General features: G+C 59.3%; 8 protein-coding genes across 8 annotated transcripts; 7 read left to right on the top strand and 1 right to left on the bottom strand.

The window, feature by feature from the left end:
* Positions 1 to 216: 216 nt before the first annotated feature.
* Positions 217 to 1,015, top strand: A1Q1_00584 (uncharacterized protein; the record flags this gene model as incomplete). Its single annotated transcript, XM_014325899.1, has 2 exons — positions 217 to 345; positions 464 to 1,015. The coding sequence occupies 2 exons, from the start codon at positions 217 to 219 to the stop codon at positions 1,013 to 1,015; spliced, it is 681 nt and encodes a 226-aa protein (XP_014181374.1).
* Positions 1,016 to 1,819: 804 nt separating this feature from the next.
* On the top strand, positions 1,820 to 3,940 carry A1Q1_00583 (uncharacterized protein; the record flags this gene model as incomplete). Its single annotated transcript, XM_014325898.1, has 4 exons — positions 1,820 to 2,377; positions 2,649 to 2,892; positions 2,962 to 3,459; positions 3,516 to 3,940. 4 exons carry the CDS (start codon positions 1,820 to 1,822, stop codon positions 3,938 to 3,940), a joined length of 1,725 nt encoding a protein of 574 aa, XP_014181373.1.
* A 381-nt stretch (positions 3,941 to 4,321) lies between these two features.
* On the top strand, positions 4,322 to 5,071 carry A1Q1_00582 (uncharacterized protein; the record flags this gene model as incomplete). The annotated part of the gene is made up of 1 exon (XM_014325897.1): positions 4,322 to 5,071. One exon carries the CDS (start codon positions 4,322 to 4,324, stop codon positions 5,069 to 5,071), a length of 750 nt encoding a protein of 249 aa, XP_014181372.1.
* A 478-nt stretch (positions 5,072 to 5,549) lies between these two features.
* A1Q1_00581 (uncharacterized protein) lies at positions 5,550 to 9,046 on the top strand (the record flags this gene model as incomplete). The annotated part of the gene is made up of 2 exons (XM_014325896.1): positions 5,550 to 6,506; positions 6,884 to 9,046. The coding sequence occupies 2 exons, from the start codon at positions 5,550 to 5,552 to the stop codon at positions 9,044 to 9,046; spliced, it is 3,120 nt and encodes a 1,039-aa protein (XP_014181371.1).
* Positions 9,047 to 9,610: 564 nt separating this feature from the next.
* On the top strand, positions 9,611 to 10,666 carry A1Q1_00580 (uncharacterized protein; the record flags this gene model as incomplete). The annotated part of the gene is made up of 1 exon (XM_014325895.1): positions 9,611 to 10,666. One exon carries the CDS (start codon positions 9,611 to 9,613, stop codon positions 10,664 to 10,666), a length of 1,056 nt encoding a protein of 351 aa, XP_014181370.1.
* Positions 10,667 to 10,787: 121 nt separating this feature from the next.
* A1Q1_00579 (uncharacterized protein) lies at positions 10,788 to 12,444 on the top strand (the record flags this gene model as incomplete). The annotated part of the gene is made up of 2 exons (XM_014325894.1): positions 10,788 to 10,814; positions 11,347 to 12,444. 2 exons carry the CDS (start codon positions 10,788 to 10,790, stop codon positions 12,442 to 12,444), a joined length of 1,125 nt encoding a protein of 374 aa, XP_014181369.1.
* A 444-nt stretch (positions 12,445 to 12,888) lies between these two features.
* A1Q1_00578 (uncharacterized protein) lies at positions 12,889 to 16,559 on the top strand (the record flags this gene model as incomplete). Its single annotated transcript, XM_014325893.1, has 4 exons — positions 12,889 to 13,241; positions 13,308 to 14,281; positions 14,588 to 14,727; positions 14,781 to 16,559. The coding sequence occupies 4 exons, from the start codon at positions 12,889 to 12,891 to the stop codon at positions 16,557 to 16,559; spliced, it is 3,246 nt and encodes a 1,081-aa protein (XP_014181368.1).
* An 801-nt stretch (positions 16,560 to 17,360) lies between these two features.
* Positions 17,361 to 19,153, bottom strand: A1Q1_00577 (quinate permease; the record flags this gene model as incomplete). The annotated part of the gene is made up of 3 exons (XM_014325892.1): positions 17,361 to 18,516; positions 18,706 to 18,844; positions 18,886 to 19,153. 3 exons carry the CDS (start codon positions 19,151 to 19,153, stop codon positions 17,361 to 17,363), a joined length of 1,563 nt encoding a protein of 520 aa, XP_014181367.1.
* Between the last annotated feature and the right edge of the window lie 1,569 nt (positions 19,154 to 20,722).

The raw sequence follows: 20,722 nt of genomic DNA, 5'->3' as shown, positions 1-20,722 counted from the left end.
AAGAGTGGAGGGAAGAAAGTGGAGGTGAGGGAGGAGAAGGAACGAGTAGATGAGCAGTGGCAAAGTCGCAGAAGACAAAGCAACAACAAACGAAGCTCGACGCGTCTCACGTGTCGCGTCCGGATAAACACCGGAACAACCGACGACGAAATGTTGAGCACATCCACCAGCGTCATACTTCCCTCCCTCCCGCAACAACAACATCCACGAACAACCATGCTTCTCCCCGCCGGCTTTGCGCTGCCCACTTCCGGTGAGCCGGTGCTCATCAGTGACACGACGGCCGCTTCATCCAACTTCGCCCTCTACCACCTCATCCAGCTCGCACAGGAGCGCGCAGTGCCTGTGAGTGTCTTCCCTCATCCCAGCTGGCCAGTGGGACTGCTGCAGCTGGCCACATTCTTCGCAGCGGTGAAGCTATAAACCCAGCTGTTGATTTGCTGTTGCCTAAAGCTGACAACAGACTACTCTTGTCGACCTCCGGCAAGAAGGGGCTGCGAGCCACACCGCCGTCCTGCGAAAGCTCGGCATCAAGCCGCCTTCCTTCCTCTCCCCATCACCCCTTCCTTCCGCCTCTACTCCTCTCTTCACTTCCTCTGGGCCCAGTCTGCATGCGACCTTCGCGGCGCTCCCGAAGTCCGGTCTCGTGATCCTCGACGGGCTCTCCGAGCTCGAGTCGATCGGCTTCTCTGCCCTTGACATCTCTCGCTTCGTGCGCGCGGTGCGCGACTCTGGCGTTCTGCTTGCTTTTACTCTCCGCGCTGACCTAACGGGAGAGGAAGACAAGGACGTCGAGCAGCCAGAGCTCCTGCGGAGACTGCTCCGTGTCAGCGGTCAATGGTGGAGGATCCAGGGCCTGCAGTCCGGACGCTCGGCTGATGTCACGGGCGAGATCTCGCGGCATAAGCTGAACGGACAGGGAGAGGATGTCGGGCGGCAGAACCCGCTGCAATACCGTCTCGAGATTGCGGGCGTCAAGACGTTCGCAAAGGGAACAGGAAGGGGATATCTGTAACCTGGATCTGTCAACCTCGCCCCTCTTCGACATGCTCTCACTCTGACTGATTGTCTGCGCCGCTGGGCCGCAATTGCCGCAGCTACCTGGACAAGAGCTGTGTAGCCGCCGGTGCAGAGAGCTCCATAACATCACCGCGACCAACCGCAAGCTCAAAGCTGTGACGGCCGGCGCTTTCCCCACCCAACATTGATAGACGCCAAAGGGCCCGAGTAGTGTGCAGTCCTGATGCGCGGCCCGACATGTATGTATCATATCAGACTCTACACGTGCACGTCGTGTTCTATTCCTGCTAACGGGCCGAGTGCCGACGCCGGAGAGTCGATGCAGCGATAAGAAGAGGGGACGGGGAGTGGTGGTTGAGCGGAGAGGTGGAAACGGGCCGATGGATCGGGGTCAATCATTGGTCCGCTCCGTGTTTTGGGTGGGCGGACGCGCGACGCCGGTGCCGGTGATCGACACCGAGCCCACCTTGGCGGGCCGAACTTTTTCTGGGTCGCATCGGCGACGGCAGCTAGAGACGGCTGTTATGCATGCAATTAGTAGGGAAAAGTTTGCAACGAACGTGGTTATGCTTCCTGTGGGCGGCAGCGGCAGGGAGAGCGGGAATCGGGAGACTAGGATATCGGGCAATTGGTGTCAGCTTCTGGTCTTTGCCGTTTCTGGGCAGCGGAGAGATGATTCATGCCGTGTCCCGTATCAATGGTAGCTTCGGTGGACGTAAGCTCTAGTCTCAGACTTCATGCTTTTGGGGGTGCTCCCTGCTCGCAGAAGTCGAGACGTGAAACTCGCCAAGCAATCAAGATGCATGCATCAGAGAATCAAGCGCATAGAGAGAGCCCAGAAGAGGGGACATTTACTGGCCAGGGTCCATCTTTTGAGGAACGCACCCTCCCGTTGCCGCCGGGAGTACGAGACCCTCAGGGACACAACCCGCGCATGACCATGTTGTCGCCTTCTTCCTGTGCATCTCTCTCTCTCTCAACCCTCCCGGGCCAAGCAGGTCGGACACGACATCCATCCCTTCGTCTTTCCCATCCACTCCGACTTCTTTTGACATCTGACCATCTCTCTCCGACACGCTTTACACGCACATCGACGCTGCCTCTCGCTCTCAAAGCTGATCGGCGCCCTCCACGTCCTCGTCAGCCCATCGCGACCACACCCCCTCCCTACGCGACCTCGACCACCACCACCACCACCCTTGACACCATGAGCGCCCCCGCTCCCCCCGTCTTCAAAATCGCCCCGGGCATCCAGTCCTATGACTGGGGTAAGAAGGGCTCCTCCTCCCTCGCCGCCCAGCTTGCCGAGGAGAGCGTACCCGACTTCCAGGTCGACGAGAACAAGCCCTACGCTGAGGTATGTCGTCCCTCCGCTTACTCTACCCTCCGGTGACAGCTCCGTGCTGCGCCCTGTACTCCGTGCAACGCTCCTTAATGGAAGACCGCGCTGCTTCCCACGCTGCGTCCTGCCAAACATGCGTCATGCGTGTGTCTGTACAACCCCCGCAGCACACCAGGCGCAACACTACGGCCCGCTTCCTCCGCTCACCCTAAGGGGATGAGGTATGAGGCGCCATGTCGTCATGGCCTGTCACCCAGCTTCAATGTGTTGTTGTAGCTAACATCAGCTCTGGATGGGAACACACCCCAACTGCCCGTCGCGAACCGGCTCGGGGCTGCTGAGCGAGTACCTCGCGGCGCACCCCGAGCTCATCGGCGACGCGGTGCTCAAGCGTTTCCCCGACGCGCGTAACGGCGACCTCCCCTTCCTGTTCAAGGTACTCTCTATCGCGACGGCGCTCTCGATTCAGGCGCACCCCGACAAGAAGCTCGCTGAGCAGCTGCACAAGTCGAAGAGCGATATCTACAAGGGTGCGTGGTGCTTCGATGGTCCTCCCGAGCGAGACAGCTGGGAAACCTGTTGATGTAGCTGACAACCAGATGGCAACCATAAGCCCGAGATGGCCATCGCACTCACGCCCTTCCGCGCTTTCCTCAACTTTGTTCCCCCGGCCGTGCTCGTGCGCAACCTGCTCGCCGTTCCGGAACTCGCCGCCATTGTCCCCTCTTCCGCCGTCTCCTCTCTCGCCAAGGCCGCTGGCCTGTCGGACTCACCATCACTTTCCGACGCGCAGAAGCTGGAGGAGAAGACGGCCGGCGATGAGGAGAAGAGGGCGCTGAAGGAGGTGTTCAGTGCGCTGATGAGCGCAAACGAGGACGACTTCAAGCCCCAGCTCGAGAAGCTCGTCAAGCGATACAAGGCCGGGGACCTGAAGGACGGAGAGAGCAAGGAGATCGCGGACCTCGCCGTCGAGCTCGAGGGACAGTACCCGGGCGACATTGGCGTGTTCTGCGTTTTCATCCTCAACGTCGTCGACCTGCAGCCGGGAGAGGCGGCCTTCCTTGGGGCCAACATGCCTCATGCGTACATCAACGGAAGTGAGTGTCTCTCCCATCCGCACTAGCTGTAGTATGCGACGCGAAGCTGACGGCAGACATCATCGAGTGCATGGCCACAAGCGACAACGTCGTCCGCGCGGGCCTGACGCCCAAGCTCCGCGACGTCGACACGCTGGTCTCGATGCTGACATACGAGGCCGGCCCCTCGACGGCGCAGCTCCTCAAGCCGCAGGAGTGGCACCACGACCCCAGCACGCTCCTGTACGACCCGCCGATCGCCGAGTTCTCCGTCCTGCGCACGCATCTCGCCAAGGACGAGGTCACGACGCACGCCGCGGTGCAGGGACCGAGTATTGCTGTCGTCACGAATGGCGGTGCGCAGCTCTCTTGGACGCCTGGAGAGGTCGACGGCGACGTCCAGGTCACCAAAGGCGATGTCCTCTTCCTCGGCGCCGGGCAGGAGGTCAAGATCCAGGCGCTGCAGGATGTGGAGATCTTCCGCGCTTTTGTCGAGGCGTGAGCTGCAAGCTGCAAGCGAACCGAGCAGGCCTAGCGCAGTCAGGCGAGTGCGGAGAGCGCAGAGTATTGTTAGAGTAAGTTGGTAGACGACGATAATGCGCGTGTTTGCGCGGTAGGAGCTAGATTGTCATGCATAGGGATATTGTCTGCCCCGTGGTGATGAACTGACATCACTGACGATGATACTAAACCACGAGGCGTCATGTGGGGCGACAGAAGGCGCAGAAGGACGGATGCGGATCGGGGCGTATGCCTCGGAGCTGTCGTCGTTGTCTCCACATCATATGAACCCCGCCCCTCTTTAACCCCAATGCTTTCTCTCTCTCTCTCTCCACCTACAAGCTCAACCCCTTTCTTCCAGGCGTGAAAACGGTTTCCAGCGATGGGCTCCGATCTCAGCCAGAATCGCGTGAAGCCCAAACCTGCGAACCGCTCCTCAAAGCGCCGGGCAGCCCCCAACATGCCGGCTGCGAAAACCACCTCCGCGGGCAGTCGGCCCATCACGGCGCCAGTGGTGAAGCGACCCCGGCAGAGGCGTGAGCGAGATGATCGTTCAATCACTCGCATGTCAAGCGATACCTCCGATACCCCCATTTCCCTACCACGCCCCTACCGATCTCCATCGCCTGATCACCATTCCGGGAACAGCGCCAGTGCTGAGTCCAATACTAAGGCCACCAATCTCGGGGCCGAGATCGAGATCTTGCGCACCCAGCTTCGCGCAGCCAAAGCCGAAGCGAAGACGTACCAAGACGAAAACGCGGATCTGAACTACCGCATCATGGAGGCGGAGCGCAGGGCTGAGAAGGCAGAGACGGACGCTGCGGCGGCCAAGAAGCGGGCCAAGGATGCAGGGAGGACCCTGGGCCAGATCTCCAAGCTCAAGGAGGCCGCTAAGCGCCGTTGGCAAGAGCTTGAGGTAGAACTCAAGCTGGCTGAGGATGAGGCTGAGCTGGCTACGAAGGGGAAGGAGGAGGCGGAGAAGCTCGTCGAGGCGTACAAGCTCGTGCTCAAGAACCATGGGCTGCTCGCCGGCGGTATGGTGGGCGCAGCTAGTGCCGGTCGCGATGGTGCATCAACTGAGGTTACGGAACCCAGCTATGGCGACGTCGAGCCCATCATACATGAGTGAGAGTCGGGGCATAGGGAGCCCCAAGTAGGACAGCGAGTGTAATATACCACGGGCGATGGAGACGACGCCAGCGCGTAAGCTAAGAGTGAGTAGAAACGGCAGCATTCATGCATGTACTACATGTGACTTTTGGCACTGGACTAGTCGAAGCGAGATGATTGACCACCCCAGGCTGTTGGCTGTCAGAAACGACGGGCGCACGGAAGCGGATCGAGGCGGGCGTCGTTCATTAATCGACTACTGCGAACTTCGCCGTCTCCATTCACTCGCCACTGATCACTCGTCATCGTCACTTGTCGCTACTCACCTCTCACGTTCTACACGAGAACAACGCGCATCTTCACGATCCACCAACAGAAGCTATCGCGCCCGGCATCAGTGACAAGGTCGCATCCCGCCCCGTGCCGGCCAAGGACCCGCCACAACTGTCTTCCTCCACACCAAACACACTCGCCACCCCTGCCAACACTCTAGCATCATGTCACTTGGAGAGAGCGCTTTCTCGGGTCTGCGACGACGCAAGAAGCCTAACGACGATGTCGATACTGAGGACGTCATCGGCGCCCTGGATGGACCTCCTCGCTTGACCAAGAGGGCCCGCATGCGTCCCAAAACTCGCGCCACCGATGACAGCGGGCTCGCCTCTTTCTCCACCCCCGTCGCCGCGCGGGCCGTTCCGTCTCACGCCAAAACCTCCGCCTCCCCAGCGACTCCCGTGGCGCTCCCAGAAGAGAACGCCGACGGTGCACAGCGTGCTGCGAGAATAACTCAAGCACTGCAGATGCTGAAGGACAGAGTTGCAGGACGCCCCACGGGCACGAGCACCCTCGACCCAGCCGCCCTCCCTGCGCCCCAGCCCACGCCCACGACCGCCAAGCCCAACACCGCCCCCGTCTCTTTTGCTCACAATCGGGCTCCAACTTCAGCCTCCCCGAGTCTCATCGCCGAGCTCGAAGTCCAGCGTACCCGCGTCCAAGCGTCCAAGGCCGAAGTGCGCGCCTACGAGGAGAAGATCAGGGACCTGACGCGCCGAGCCATGGCGGCAGAGGGAAAGCTGCAAGACGCACAGTGGAACAACAAAAAGTTGGAGCTGCAGGCAGATATGGCCGAGGAGCGCGCTCGCACGACGGCCGCAGAGCTGGTCCAGGTCAAGCTGCGTGCTCGGAATGCAGAGGGTGAGCTCACGGAAGCCAGGCAGCGTATCAAGAAGGCGGAGGAGAGCATGCTCGAGGCGCACTATGAGGCGGCGGATGCTCACGAGCGGGCTGAGAAAGCGGAGAAGAGGGCCGAGGAGGCTAGACAGCGTCTTGTCGCTGCTGAAGCTCGCTGGAGTGAGAGGGTGGAAGTTAAGCAGGAGCCGACTGAACGAGAGCCGACATCGTCTTCGAGGCGCAGCGGTAAGCCTTCGGTGGACGTCAAGCCGGATGTCGAAGATGTCAAGCCTCAGATCGACTGAAGAGTAGAGTGTGGAGATGGCTTCGTGTTAAATAGTCACCTGTATACCAAGCAAGCTCGAAGGATAATGCACGTCGTGTCCAGAGAGAGTCGTTGTGACCATTATGCACAACTTGTAATTCTTTCTTTAGAGGCCAACGTGCTTCCCGGTGATCCTGGTGATCGAGACACGATCGAGATGCGAAGGAGGTGATCGGCGGGTGGAAGCAGAACGTGTTGGGGTGTCTGTGTTGACTCCAAACTCTACCTTTCACCTCTCACCACACTCGTCCTTACGAGATCGCTCCAAGCGCTCGACTACCCGAGCGATAAAGAAGCGCTCTGAAGGCTACTATGACACAGCCGTCTGCAGTCTAGCGACCTGCATCTCGGCCTCAACAGTCGCTCAAGCGCAAGCCATCCGAAGAGGATGTCAAGCCGTCCAAGCGCCAACTGCAAGCCCCTCGTGCACCCAGCTTCCACCATGTGTCAAGCGCTCGGCCTCACAATCAATGGTACATCCCATCCCCCGGTCTTCCTCCCGCTCCGCCTCCTACCCTCTCCATCGACAGACAACAGCAGCACCACCAGATTGAACCAGACTTCGGTCTGCGGTCGCCTAAGCGCGACCCCCGGGATACCCTGTATCGTGACTCCCTCCGCTTCGTCGCGCCCCGCACCAACTCGCAGATGGCCTCAGTAGCCAACAAACTCTCCCAGCTCAAGACCGAGAATGAGTCGCTGAGAACGCAAGTCCAGGTCGCTCAGGCTAATGCCAAGTCCTACGCCCTCAAGAGCGCCGATCTCGTCTTGCGCGTCGTGAAGGCGGAGAATGCCGTCAAGGAGGCGGGGCGGAAGGCCAAGGCAGCCGAGGAGTGTGCAGGGGTGGCTGAGCGCATGTCCAAGGACGCAGAGGAGAGGACAGGAAAGATCACCGAGCTGGAACGCCAACTCGCCGACATGCAACTCAAGCTCGCCAACGCCAAGAATCGCGCCGAAGAAGCCGAGAGCAAGATCGACGTCGCTGAGCACAAGGCCAGCACGGCAGAGCGCAAGATTAGTGCGGCCGAGCGACGGGCGACCGCTGCGCAACGCAAGACTCAGGAAGTCAAGACGACGTTAAAGGAGGTGGAGGGCAGGGCGCAGAAGGCAGAGCGGAAGGTTCATCTCGCCGAGGGCCGGACCCGGACGGCGGAGTATCGCGCCGAAGAGGCAAAGTGCAAGGCCGAGGAGGCGCAGCGCAATCTCGAGGCTGCCGTGACTCGAGCGACCGAGGCGGACAAGGAGGCGGAAGAGGCTGAGCGCAAGGCACAGGAAGCAGAGAGTAGGGCTGCGGCGGCCGAACGCAAGGCCGAGAAGAAGGCGGACAAGTTGGCCGCCGCCTACCGCCGTGCCTCGGAGGCTGAGACTCGCGCCGAAGCGGCCGAGAACAAGGCCAAGTACGCCGAACGACTTCGCAAGGATGCTGTCCGCAAGGAGAGGATGCTCACGGAGAATGTGAAGGTGTCTGATCACGAACTCGAGCATCTCGCCCACCGTACCATTGACGCCGAGGTCTGGGCGTTAAGGGCAGAGTGCGTCGCTGCTGAAGCCGAAGAGCGGGCCGAGCGCCAAGCTATCACCGCCACCCTCGACACCGACGCCCTCAACACCGCTGTCCGCGATGCAGCCTCAGCGGCCGAGCGCATGGAGACCCTCAAGCGCGATCTCGAACATGCAAACCACCGAGCGCAAGACGCCGAGATTTGGGCCATCAGGACTGAGTCTCTCGCAGCCGAGAACGATGAGAAGGCCGAAACGTTCCGGGAGCAAAGGGAGAAGATGAAGCGCGAGAACACGCAACTGAAGCGGCGGGCGACCAAGGCGGAGAACAAGGCCAGAGTGGCTCTGCGCCGCGCTGCTGAGGCTGAGGAGAAAGTCAACCTCGCTGTCGAGCTTGCGGGGCAGGAGCTCGCTCTTCGGCCCGTGTCGCCCTCGGAGTCATCAAGCGGTGAAGATGCAGAGATCTACGAACTGCCCCAGCTCCGTGAACGACCCTCACTCTTCGATCATGGCACCAGCCATGTGTCAGACACACCAGACGAGAGCTCCGCACTTTTCCACAACTTGGCATCTGAAGAACCTAGCGCACCCCCAGAGCCTGCCTCGCCCAGTACACCCTCGACACCTCGTGCACCCACCTGGATACGCAGCCACCAAGCATACCCCCTCGCGCCCCTGCCCCGAGCTCCAGCTCAGGCAAGCAGTGAAGACTGGCAGCGCCTCTTCACGCTTCATGCCGAGGTACAAGCGATTCTGGGCCCGCTGCACCGCGAGGTCGAACAGCACGCAGAGGCTGAACACCCCCAGGCGGCGTCCTGGACGAAGCACGTCGAGATGTTCTACGGGCTGTGTGCCATGTCGGCGGCCAAGATGTGGAGTCTTGAGCGCCGGGGCAGGCTCATGGACAAGGACGCGACGGAGGAGGCGAGGAGGCAGTTTGAGTGGGTGCGCCGGAAGGCTGATGAGCTGCAGGAGCAGATCGGGGAAAGCACACTGTAGCGAACGGATGAGGGTGCTGTATCTGAACTGCATGCATTGTGACATACGCAAGTCTGTCGACGGCTGTCAAAGGTGGTCCACCTGTTTGTTATCAGGTTGCGAACAGATGACGGGCCGCGGTCTCTGGTTTCACCCTCGCAGCCAAACCTGCTGGAAGGGGGCGCAGGTTGAAGACGCGAATCGGTCTCATCGCGAGTGCTCCAACTTTTGCGACAGCGACACGTTTTGCGTTCAGTGGTTATCTCATCTAAGCCCACCTGCGCACAGCACCTAGGTATGAACATCAAGAGTGAAGAGAGTGAGCGTTCGACTACGGACACGCACAATGGCGCCGTCGTGGTGAAACGCAGGCGCTCGACAGCCAGCCCGGACCTGCCCGACCAGCGTCAACGCGCAGAGGTGGGTTCTCTAACGCCAAGCTCGGAATTTTCGTTCTCCCTTCTGGTCGAGGCAGTACATGCTGCCGCCACATCAGTCCCGGACTCAGTATGCAAGACGCACGATAGCACCCTGTCGGCCGCGGGCTCGGTCTCTCTTATCCCAGCCACGTCCACACCCTCAGACATGACGTCTCTTCCACCCTATTCCTCTCCAGATCCTCTCGAGACCGAGAACGAGGTCCTCCGGCGCCGACTGCAAGCAGCCGAGTTCGAAGTTCTCTGTGCACAGCTCAAGGCTGCCAAAGCCAAGGCGAGAGAGTACAGGGTGAAGAACAGAGAGTTGAGCCGCAGGCTGGAAGAGGCGCAGGAGGATATGGAGGCGCTGCGCCAGCTACGCCGTGATGCCGAGTTTCGGGCGGCGAGCGCCGAGCAGTCTGGCGCCGTAGCCCTACGGAACGCCGAGGATCAGATCGCGGCCAGCGAAGCGAGGGCGGAGGCTGCCGAGGCCCAAGCTGCTGCATACAAGAAGCGAGTGTTGGAACTAGAGAATGAGCTCGTGAACGCTCTCACAACGCTGGATCCTGCGTCCCCGAGCCCTCAACCTCCGCCACCGGCGTCGCCACCGCCGCCTCTTCCGCCACCACCGCCCACACTGCCCGCCATCACTCTTACACCTCCCTCCGAGGTTGACTCTGCTTCCAGCCTTCAAGGAGATTCCGTGCATGATTCGAACTCGAACTCCGTGCACCACTCTACCCCTCGGCGCAAGAACAGGCGCGGCGGTAGGCGTCACAACAAGCCTGCCGGCCAGGCCAGTGCAGCTAGCACACCCAACCCCATCCTCAATGAGGGGACTGTCTCCGGGTACGACCCTCACTTCCCGGCATTAGACACCCAGCCAACGACTGGCTCCAACGCAATGCCCATCTCAATGCTCATCCATCCCGACTCTCCCCAGGCCGCGAAGATCAAGCAGCTGTACCGGCTCCACGGCGAGGTACAGAGTTTCCTCAGCACATTGAGAGCGCGAGCGCTCCGACTCGCAGAGCAGGGACACATGCAGGCTCCCGGGTGGGTTAGGGGCTTGGAGGGCCTGTGTGGGTTGAATGGGCTGTACCTCATCCAGATATGGAGGATGCAGCGTGAAGGGATTGCTGGAGCTGGAGATGGGGATCTGGAGGAGCACTTGCGGGGGCTGAAGGGCGTCGCTGAGAATGTGGAGCGCGAGATGGGCTCTTAGCTGCAGAAGCTGGGACAGCAGTCGCGTATGTACAAAGTATGCACCTTCTGTTGGACTGCCATGTCCAGAGTTAGAGACACCGAATTGCATCAGCAGGCCCGAGTGCCAATGGTCGCCGATTATGGAATTGGCCGATGAGAAGGGTGTCGTGAGCGGACTGAGCTGATGATCGTCTTCAGTTCTCACCACCACATGCAGACTCAACACACACGGTAGTGTTCAGAAGCCTGTGCTCTGTTTCAATGGTATGCTTTTGTGATCTTGGAGGGAGCTGCTGCAGAGGTGGCCCAGAGGTGGCAGAAGTGTTCGAGTGATGTGCGGCTCTGACGATCACCGGCATGAGGGGACGGACGGAAGCTGTTTGTCATGAATGGAGAACTGAAGGCGGCTGGTTTGCCTTGTTTCCAGCATTGTCCACTAAACCATCATCTATCTCACTCCTCCAATCTTGCAGAGATCACAGCGACATTAGGGAGTCCTCATCGCTATCGATCCACTAAGCCGCCACCTGGTTCTTGGGCCATCGAAAGCGATCACTCCCGGACCTCATCGGCGTCTTCCTTCTCGGCATCTTCCTCCGCCGACGACTGCCCTTCCCTAACTGTCACCCCACCCCGATCCTCAACACCCAGATGGATACGTCTCCAAAGGGCTAGCAGCCCGCTGACAAGACGATCCAGAGCGGCACTGCCGTCAAGCGCAAGTCTGCTGGTGAGCACGCCAAGCAACCCAAGCGCCAGCTGCTCGGTACCACCTCGCTTCCTCCACCGGGTACTACCCCCACCCCCAGCCCCAGAACGCCCGCCAATTCCACATCGTCCAGCTCTTCAGCTGAACTGGACATCTTGCGCAGCCAGCTGCATGCTGCCAAAGCCAAAGCGCGTGCTTACAAGGAACGCAATGAGGAGCTGGCCCACAGGGCGGAGGAAGCCAACCGCCTGGCTGCCGATGCCGAAGACCAGCGCCTGGACGCTGTCTCCCGGGCTGAGGATGCGGAAGAGCGTGCAGAGACAGCCAAGTCCGAGGCGGAGATGGAAGTCGCCGAGTTGAAAGACGAGTTGGATAAAGCTGAGAGAGATGCTTGCGCCGCGGAGGATAGAGTCGAGGATCTGGAAGAACGCTTGGAGGCAGTCGAACGCGATGCCCAACGCAGAATCGCCGACGCAACAACGCAAGCCGCCAACTCGGAGGCCATGGTTACGACACTGAAGCTTCTGCTGCAGGCCACTGAGCAGCGAGTCCAAACTCTCGAGGGAATAGTCGCTCGCGTCGCTGGCGTGCTTCAAGATGCTCCCAAGGACCTGTCCACAGCCACCTTCGCCGAGACAGAGGTTACGACCACGGATCCTGACATTACAACCCATCACACTCTCGCAATCCCGCGTCACAGTATCAATAGAAGGGACACTCTTCGTGAACAGTGGGAGAAGGTTCACGATCTTATTCAGGATGTGTACAGTGAGGTGGAGAACAACCTCTGGAACACCCCCATGGGAGACAGCAGCGATGAACAGTCGGACGACTCGGATGACACGGTGTATTCTTCCCTTGCGCAGAAGAAGAGCGACGCGAAACAGCGCACTCGGCAGGCCTCCATGTGGATGGAGCGCGCGGACGCCCTTCTCGACCTCGACAAGGTGTACAAGTCTCAGCTCAAGGACTTTGCAGGCCCCGGCAAGAGCGGCGACCAGATGGCAGACCGGTTCGCAAAGAACCTGCAGGAGTTGCAGAAGCAAGCTGAAGCGTTGCGCAAGGAAGTAGCGCAGGGCCACGACTAGTGAACCGCCGAGGAGGCGGTGGCCTGGGTGCTCTCCGATAGCTGTATCGTCATATGTGACATATTGTGTCTGTTCGTCGTCGTGAACAATGGATGGGCCGTTGACCAGCACTGGCCGAAATATGCGATAACAGGGCAATGGTGGCGAATGAGCAAACTTTCGTGCACCTTTTATCACGAGACCTGTCTTTGCGTCTCAAGCTTCAGTCTAACAATCAACCGCTCTGTTTTCAACGGTATTCTCCTTTCGTCTTTCCACAGCCTTTCGGCACTCAAAGTCGCTGAGGACAATGTGGGCACCGCCTCACCAACGCCGTTATGCACTGTCAACTGCACAACTGGCAATTTGGCACCTCGGCCTTCGCGTCGACTGCCACCTCAAATACCACTGGGTATCCCACTACTGTACATGCCCCCAGATCATCCTCCTACAGACCTCTTCACCATGAGTGCTCCGACTAAGCGCAAGCTCAAGGTTCTCGATCAAGAAGAGCATGGGGATTCCTCGCCTGCCAAATACCAGCGCCTCTTCGAAGCTTCTGATAACGAGGACAAGACCAGTGACGTCGCCCTTGACGCAGTCACAATTCTCCGAGGACAACTGGATACCGAGAGGGCCCGATACCAAGCTCTTCTTCAGAAGCACGAAGGCGAAATCAACCAGCGTCAAGCCCGCAACAACATCCTGGTCGACACGATCGAGCGGTTGCAGAAGGAGGCCAGCGAGGCGAAGCTCGAACTGGCAGCTGCCAATGAGCAAATCGAAAATGACGAGAAGCGTATCGCCGAAGCTGAAAGGTAAGTTGCCACCCTTGGGAAGCGTGCATCGAAAGTGGAAGAGGCAGCGCCGCTGACGACTTGCAGGGAGATCGAACGCTGCATCAAGAAGTCCAACAAGTACTGCTCGTCGGCTTACGCCGCCCTCGATGACGCTGAAAGTTGCCGCGAAGACCTCTTGTGGAAAATGTGGGCTATCCAGAGTTTGGCCGCAATGGGATTGAAGCTCTGCCTGCAGGATCATGCGCTTGACCATCTTCAGGACCGTGCGCGGCGCGAAGTGCACTTCTCGCTGAGGATGATCACGATTTTCACCAAGGAAGCCATTCAAAAGTACCCTGACTCTCCGCTGGAGATGGACGGGACTTCTGACTCTTCCTCAGGGCACGGCAATGAGGCTTCGATGGGGGGTGAAGCCGATGAGGCTCCCTCAGGCTCGAAGGATAATGAATCCAATGAGGTGACCTCAGCGCCCGTCGCATCTGCCCAACCGAATACTATGAGCATCAGTCCCATGGGTCAGCTGCTAGAGCGGTATTCGGATATGGTGGAGAATATAACCACCGCTTGGCTGGCCGTAAACTCCCGGATCTGGCGTCGCCTGAATGGTACTGAGGATGGTCGGCTGTTCCTCGAGAGCCTCAATGGCATCCAGCCGCTGTACCACTTCCTCTCGGACGAGAACGGAGAGCCTGTGAAGGATTCGGCTCCTCAGCACCACGAGATGCTCAGCGACTTCGAGTTCTCCCTGATGTGTCGAGTACATCGACTTGACGGTGCCAGCGGGCAAGACCATCCAGACCTCAAGGCTTTCCTCGACCTGCGGGCCAACGACGGTCCGTCCAGTCTGCCCTGGTGCGAGTATCAGACGTGGTCCGTTTTCCTACATGATCTTGATCGCTTGGCTTGGGCCCTCTTGGAGGAAGCTGAGAGCGATTTGCCTGTGGCCGATGACTCGGACAGTGGTGAGAGCCAGGGCGACGACGGCATCCAGGGCGACGAGGAAGAGACCGATGGCGAAGTTGCCGAAGGGGCTGGTGGAGAAGATGCCGAGACTGAGAGTTAATGAGGTGCTGAGGGAGGAAGCATGAGAGCGCGCGCCTGCTGGCAGTCTTTACGCATGGATACTGCTGTTCAGCTCATTTTAGTGTTGGTGAGAGAGCCAGCCTTAGTGTAGAATGCATGGCGGCCTGCCCAATGGACAAAGGATTCGCGGATGCGCGACGATCGGTGAGCGGAAGCGAATTCGCGCCATCAGGTCCACCGAAGTCCAGTCAACCCCATCAGTGACACAATCATGAACCGTTCATTCACATCATTCCCCTCACCGCCCTCAGCAACTGAGAAACACTGCATCCATCATCTAGGAGCAGCGTTTACCTCCAGTTCGCCTCGACAGCGTCTCTCTGCCGACGTCGCGCTCTTGAGGTTCCGCTCTGCGTCGCCGCGTGCCGCCGATCAGCAAAACAAGCGCCTTCCCTCCTTCTTTCGACTTCGTATTCTCTCGGTATATTCATCATGAAGACCCAAGCTGCGGGGTAGAATCCCAAAGCAGGGCAGCAAGCCGTCGATTCCGCCTCTCCTGCAAAGCGCAAGGCGACCCCCGATGCTATCGACGATGTTGACACCAAGCCTACGAAGCGCCAGCTGCGCGCGGCCAGCAGTGCCTCCTCGTCAGTGGGAACCGCATCCAACTCAACCACTCTAGTCGACCCCAAAGCCGACCTCGAGCTCGACAAGACGACTTCCGAGGACGAGAAGGGCGACGCGACCCGCGAGACTCCCACCGAGGCCACCGAGGAGAACTCCAACTCTGAGCACAAGGCCGATCGTTGGGCTGCCATAATGCGCAAGTATAACCTTTCCGATCGTTCGCCCACTTCAGGAGGAGAGCAGGCGAACACTCTCCGCCTTCAACTCAATACCGAGATGGCCAATGCGAACCGCTACCGCGTCCTCTTTGAGGAGTACAAGGAGACGTCCCGCCACTACAAGGAGAAGGCCAGCAAGCTCAAGCTCGAGATCGCCGAGGCCAAGGACCAGCTCAAGCGTGCTCACGAGCGTGCTTCTGCGGCAGAGCTCCGTGCCACCAACTCTCACCAGATGGCGATGGAGGCGGACGACCGAGCTGCCGAAGCCGAGGAGAACGCAGCCTGCGCTGAAGCCGAGCTGGAGCATGCTCAGTGCGAGGCAGAGGACCGCATCGCGGAGGTGGAGGAGCTTCTTGCGGAAGCCAAGAAGGCCGCTGCCGAGGCCGAGGCACACAGCGGAGACGCCAAGGTCGCCGCTCGTGCAGCCGATAAGCGCCGTTCCGAAGCCGAACAAGCGCTCTCCACCGCGAACGAGGAGGCTGAGCTCCGCATGGCCGAGCTGACTGAACGTCTTTCGGAGAGCGAGGCTGTCGCTGCTGCAGCGAAGGCGCGTCTCAAGGCGGCCGAATCCTACATCCACGGCACTAAGCAGCTGTTCGATGGCATCGGCCTCAAGCATGGCGAGCTCTACAAGAAGTACACTGAAGAAGATCCTGAGCTTGAACCCCTTGCTGCAGGAGTCACTGTATCCCAAGCGGGTCTCAGCACTGCTGACAGGCTGATCTACTTGCGTGGCCTGCACCACGAGGTCGAGGAGTTCATTGGCTCTGTATACCACCAGCTCCGCGAGACCCTTGACTGCTCGTATTCCAATGACGACGAGCAGTATCTGTTCCCGGACGCGTATCTCGAAAATGACTCCGACACTGAGGATTCGGACAACGAGATGACCGACACGTCGAACAGCGACGCCGAGTCTGAGATTGGCTCGGGCTCGGAAGACGGCACCCAGGGCTCTGATACCGACCAATCCGACCACGAGGATGGGGACGATATTGACGAAGAGGAGGACGAAGAGCTGGAAGAAGACGCGAAGGACTTTGTCGGCACTGAGGAGCAGGCTGAAGCTGGTCTCCCAGCGGACGCTGACCCCGATAACGCCGAGGACCAGGGGCCCGGCAACGGAGGAGCGCTTGCGAAGAAGGAGCCTTGTGAGGAGTACTCTGAGCAGGAGGAGTCGTGGCTGAAGCGCATGGAGGAGCTGGTCGGTCTTCGCGGGCTTCACCTTGGTGATCTCCTGCTGATTGACCGCGTCTACCGTGAGATCCCCTCGTCTGAAGAGATGGACTACCTCGAGGCACACCTGAGGGCTCTCGATCGCCAGGCGAAGGACCTCTGGGATGAGGTGAAACACGAATGTGCCGACATCATCCGCGCGCGTGAGGAACGCAAGGCTCGAGAGCGTCGCGAGCGCAAGGAAAGGAAGCGCCAGGAACGCCGCATGCGTCAGGCGAGCCAGGCCGTGTAAAGGCTCGCTGCTGTAGATAGTCTCCATGCAAACCAAGTATTGTGCATCGTCCTCCTGTGCGTTCATCACCATGGCCTTCACGCTCCCGCCGTCACTTCATGCATGCCCTCTAAACAGCAATGGCAGGCACCATTCGTCCAGTTCCTTGGCCCTCTTCCTGGCCTCGCGCCTCTCTTCAATTTGGGCAAGTCTGTGGTGCAACTCGGCCAGCAGCTCATTCAGCGCATGCAGGTCCGCCTTCGTGTTCTGCAGCGACTCATGCACGAACCCAATCATCTCAGCTGTCGTTCGCTTGTTTGACTGTTCGCGATACAGGCGGTCGAGTTCGGTTTCACGGGCGAGGCGGTTTCGTTCCTATTCGTCAGCAGGGGAACATCGGGGAGGCGGAGGGGGATTCACGATCTCGCGCGGGCAGTGATGGAACCTCATAGTTCGCTTTGGTCTTTTGGATAATATGTGATGAGGTGTGAGCTTGAGTGTAGGATTGTGGAGGGGGCTTTGGGATGAGGAGATTTGAAGGTGAGAGATGTTTATGTCCACCGAACTTGACTTCTGTGCGGGTCGCAGCCCTGCCGCGGTTGCTGGTAGTCGACGGCGGGGAATCAATCGCATGCACAGTCCTGTGTAAACACCAGCCACTGGCCGAAGCGCAGTGCCCATGTAAGCTCCTGAACAATCCATCGCAGTCTTCTATGGAGTTGCTACCCGTTATTGCTATCGCATTTCTCAGCCATTCGCCGCACTGAGTCAGTACACGCTGCGCTTACACACGCCGCGTACACGGAACCGTGTGCAGATGATTTAGACAAGGGGAGCCTCCTTGCGCCTCTTCTCCTCGTCATACTCGTTCTGGACATCCTCGATCTTGTCCTCTTCAAAGTCCTCGCGGCGCTCCTCGGCATCGCGCTGCTCCGCAAACTTGTTGCCGTACCTGCCAATCTTGTACCAGGGCAGCTCAAACAGTCGGCTCATCTCCTCGAGGCTGCGTCCAGCCGTCTCGGGCACGAAGAACCAGACCCACGCGCCACCGATGATGGTCACGCATGCGAAGGACCAGAACGTGCCCTGAGCTGTGATGCCGCCCTGGCTGGTTGGAAGGAGGAGGTTGGGCACGGCACGCGCGTTACCGTACTGGTTGGCGAAGTGCAGCGCCATCGCCCAGGATGTGCCGATGGCGCGGATGCGGAGAGGGAACAGCTCAGCAGTCAGGAGGTACTGCATCGAGTTCCAGCCAAGTGCCCATCCGAAACCGGAGAGGTAGATCATGGCAATGGCACCGCGAGAGGCGGGCAGCGAGTTGGTCGGCAGGTGGTAGTGGTCATCCATACCCAGCTTGGGGTGGGTGGATAGGAACGCGGCAACGTACACCATGGAAATCGTCTGGAGCGAAATACCGAGGAGGAGGGAGCGCTTGCGTCCAATGACATCGACGAGAAAGAGGGCACAGATGAGGGCCGCGCCGAGCTTGACCAGACCGAAGACGGCGGTCACGAGAAGTCCTTGCTCAGAGCCTTTCACGCCGAGGATCTCAAAGAAGTCGGGCGCGTAAATGGTGATGCTACCCGCGCCGGACCACTGGGACAGGAACTGAACAGAGGTGGTAAGGTAAAGTCGGTAGAGGTTTCCCTTGCTCGTGAATGTCTCCTTAACCGTTTGCCAGAACGTCATGCCGCGCGTCGCCTCAACTTCGCTGTCGTGCGCGTGCTGAATCGCCGCGATCTCATTGCACACGTAGGGATCGTCCTCGGGCAGCCGGCGGAGGCGAGACATGACGTGGCGGGCGTCGTCAACCCGGCCCCTCTTGATCAGGTAGCGCGGAGACTCGTACTGGAACCACGAGAGAATGAAGATGAGACCGGCGAACATGATGTGAATAGACGACGGCACCATCCACCGCTCCTTCACGTTTGAGCCCATGTGTCGCTCCGTCCCGTAGTTGGACCAGTAGGCAAGATTACTGTGGTCAGCTGCAGTGCACGCCCCCAAGCTTACATTCCAAGGTAGACCATGCCCGTGAAGATGCAAGTGCACAGGCCACGGATTGAGGCCGGTGCGATTTCGGCGATATAGACGGGACCGACTACAGGTGTTTGACCGATACCGAAGCCACTGATTGTCAGCTCGCAATATCTGGAGCAGTACTCACGCAATAAAACGGCCAGCGTACACCGCACCAAGATGGCCTCGGTTGCACAGGAAGATCGTAATACCAACAGCCCACCAGATGCAAAGCTGGCGGGTAGCCCAGAGACGACCGATACGGTCACAGACGACGAAAGCGCTGGCTGTCAGCGCACCCTTCCACACTGGACTCACAAAAGCGAACCTGCGACAGAGCCGATGAGAACCATGGACGTGACGTTACCCTTGATGTTCGCCTGCTCGACCTCCGAGTAGTCCTTGAAGTGGATGAGGTCCTGGAAGTTCTTGGAGCGGAACGCGCCGCCAATGAGACCTTCGTCAATGCCTCGGGCCGCACCGAGGAGACCAAACGAGATAACACTGAACCAGAGACGCCAGTTAAAGACGCCCTTTGGCTCACCGAGGTCGCCGAGGCGGAAGATGTTGATGGGTTTCTTGACTCCGCCTGCCATTGTCGCTGGTGTGAGAGGGGGACGATGGAGCTGATGAGAAGTGGAACGGTCCACGTTCGTGAGACTTATATACCGTAAGACGCGCACGTCTGTTGCAATGGACTGCGGTCAGGCCCGCAGAGTTCATGAGCGGTTGATGCACGCGCCGCGGTTTACGAACGGTCGCCCGCCGCAGCCGCCACGCTTGGAAGAGCTTGGCCACACGAACAGCGGCTAGGAACGTTTAGACGCAGCCCACACGAGCAGAGGTCGCTGGACATCATCAGAGGCCCCAAAGGTTCCCCGCGGGGTAGACATCCGTCAAGAACAGGGGCGACCCGGACCAGTGCCGAAACCTCTCATCACCGCCTGCGGTGACCCAACCCAAAGATCAACTCGGAACTGTCGGTTTTGCTTAGCTCGTTTTGGGACCAGGCTAACATCTTTGTCGGAGCGTATCGGGTGTGGGAACAGGCTGAGACTTTGCGAGGGTTTGGGGTCAGAAGGACTGTGAGATGCGAGGAGCGCAAGACTTCAACGTGCATGCCACAGAGCTGTTGCCCGTCATTGAGGGTTGCCCAGTTTAGCCTTTGCCAAGCCCACGCTAACCCACAAGCGCACATGCTTAGGCACGATCGCGCCCCAGAAAGAGAGCTGCATTCCACACATCCTTTCCGTCTCGAGTGCCTGCGTTGAGCGCTACTGTCCTAATGACGCACAGCGACGCACGGTTGTAGGCGGGAAGCCACAACAACACCTGGCAACGCCGCTCCGGAAGTGCCTCGGTCACGAGGATCACAAGTGGGTGCCGAGCATGCTGTGGCTGTAGTATATCCTTTGACTTCGCTGTTGTGCCGCCCTCGTGCTGACCCGAGTAAGACACGGAGAAGCACTCTTCGAAATTGTGTCCACCATGGTGGGAGCATCACGTGTGTCATCTGGTCGAGCATTTCGAATCGTGTAGCTTTAACGGCAACCAGGGAACGGCGACTTAACTAGGGCCGGCATCCAACGACGCGATGTGTGAGAGATGAGGCTCAGCATACCGCAACCTGGGGTCTAACGAGTCGAGTATTTCGAACGTTTTTGGCGCCGAGGTGGTGAACACAAGGGGTGTGGGCACGATATGGCTTGGCGTGTGTGAGATTCTGGTTCTGTGGACATTGCGAACTAACGCTATGCAGTATGGCCTCGCGGGGGACTGTGCCCCGCGGCCCGCTCGTACGGTTGCGGGCAGTGTCGATAGCGCCTGGTCTGCAGGTAGGCGGAGTAACGGATAGCCGCGGGTTGCAAGCGTAGCTCCTCTAATACCCCGCCTCCTGGACTGAAAATAGACGACATAACGACACTCAGAGATACCTGTGAGGCAGCCGTGCACCTTGAACAAACGACAAGCGAACAAGGGGTGCTGAGCGTTGGACACGGCAGGTAGCAAGCCGACAAGTAGGTTTGTGGAATATTGCAGACCGGGTATGCCGGGAGGTTGAAGTGGAGATGAAAGAGATGGCGTAAGTTCTCCATTGACTGACAACTCACTACGATTGAGTTTCGCTTGCCGCCTCTTGCCGCGTAGCGATCGAGAATTGACGA

This window comes from Trichosporon asahii, assembly GCF_000293215.1.
Source record: "Trichosporon asahii var. asahii CBS 2479 unplaced genomic scaffold scaffold00025, whole genome shotgun sequence".
In the NCBI taxonomy this organism is placed as follows: domain Eukaryota; kingdom Fungi; phylum Basidiomycota; class Tremellomycetes; order Trichosporonales; family Trichosporonaceae; genus Trichosporon; species Trichosporon asahii.
This window is presented reverse-complemented; position numbering and strand designations above follow the sequence as displayed.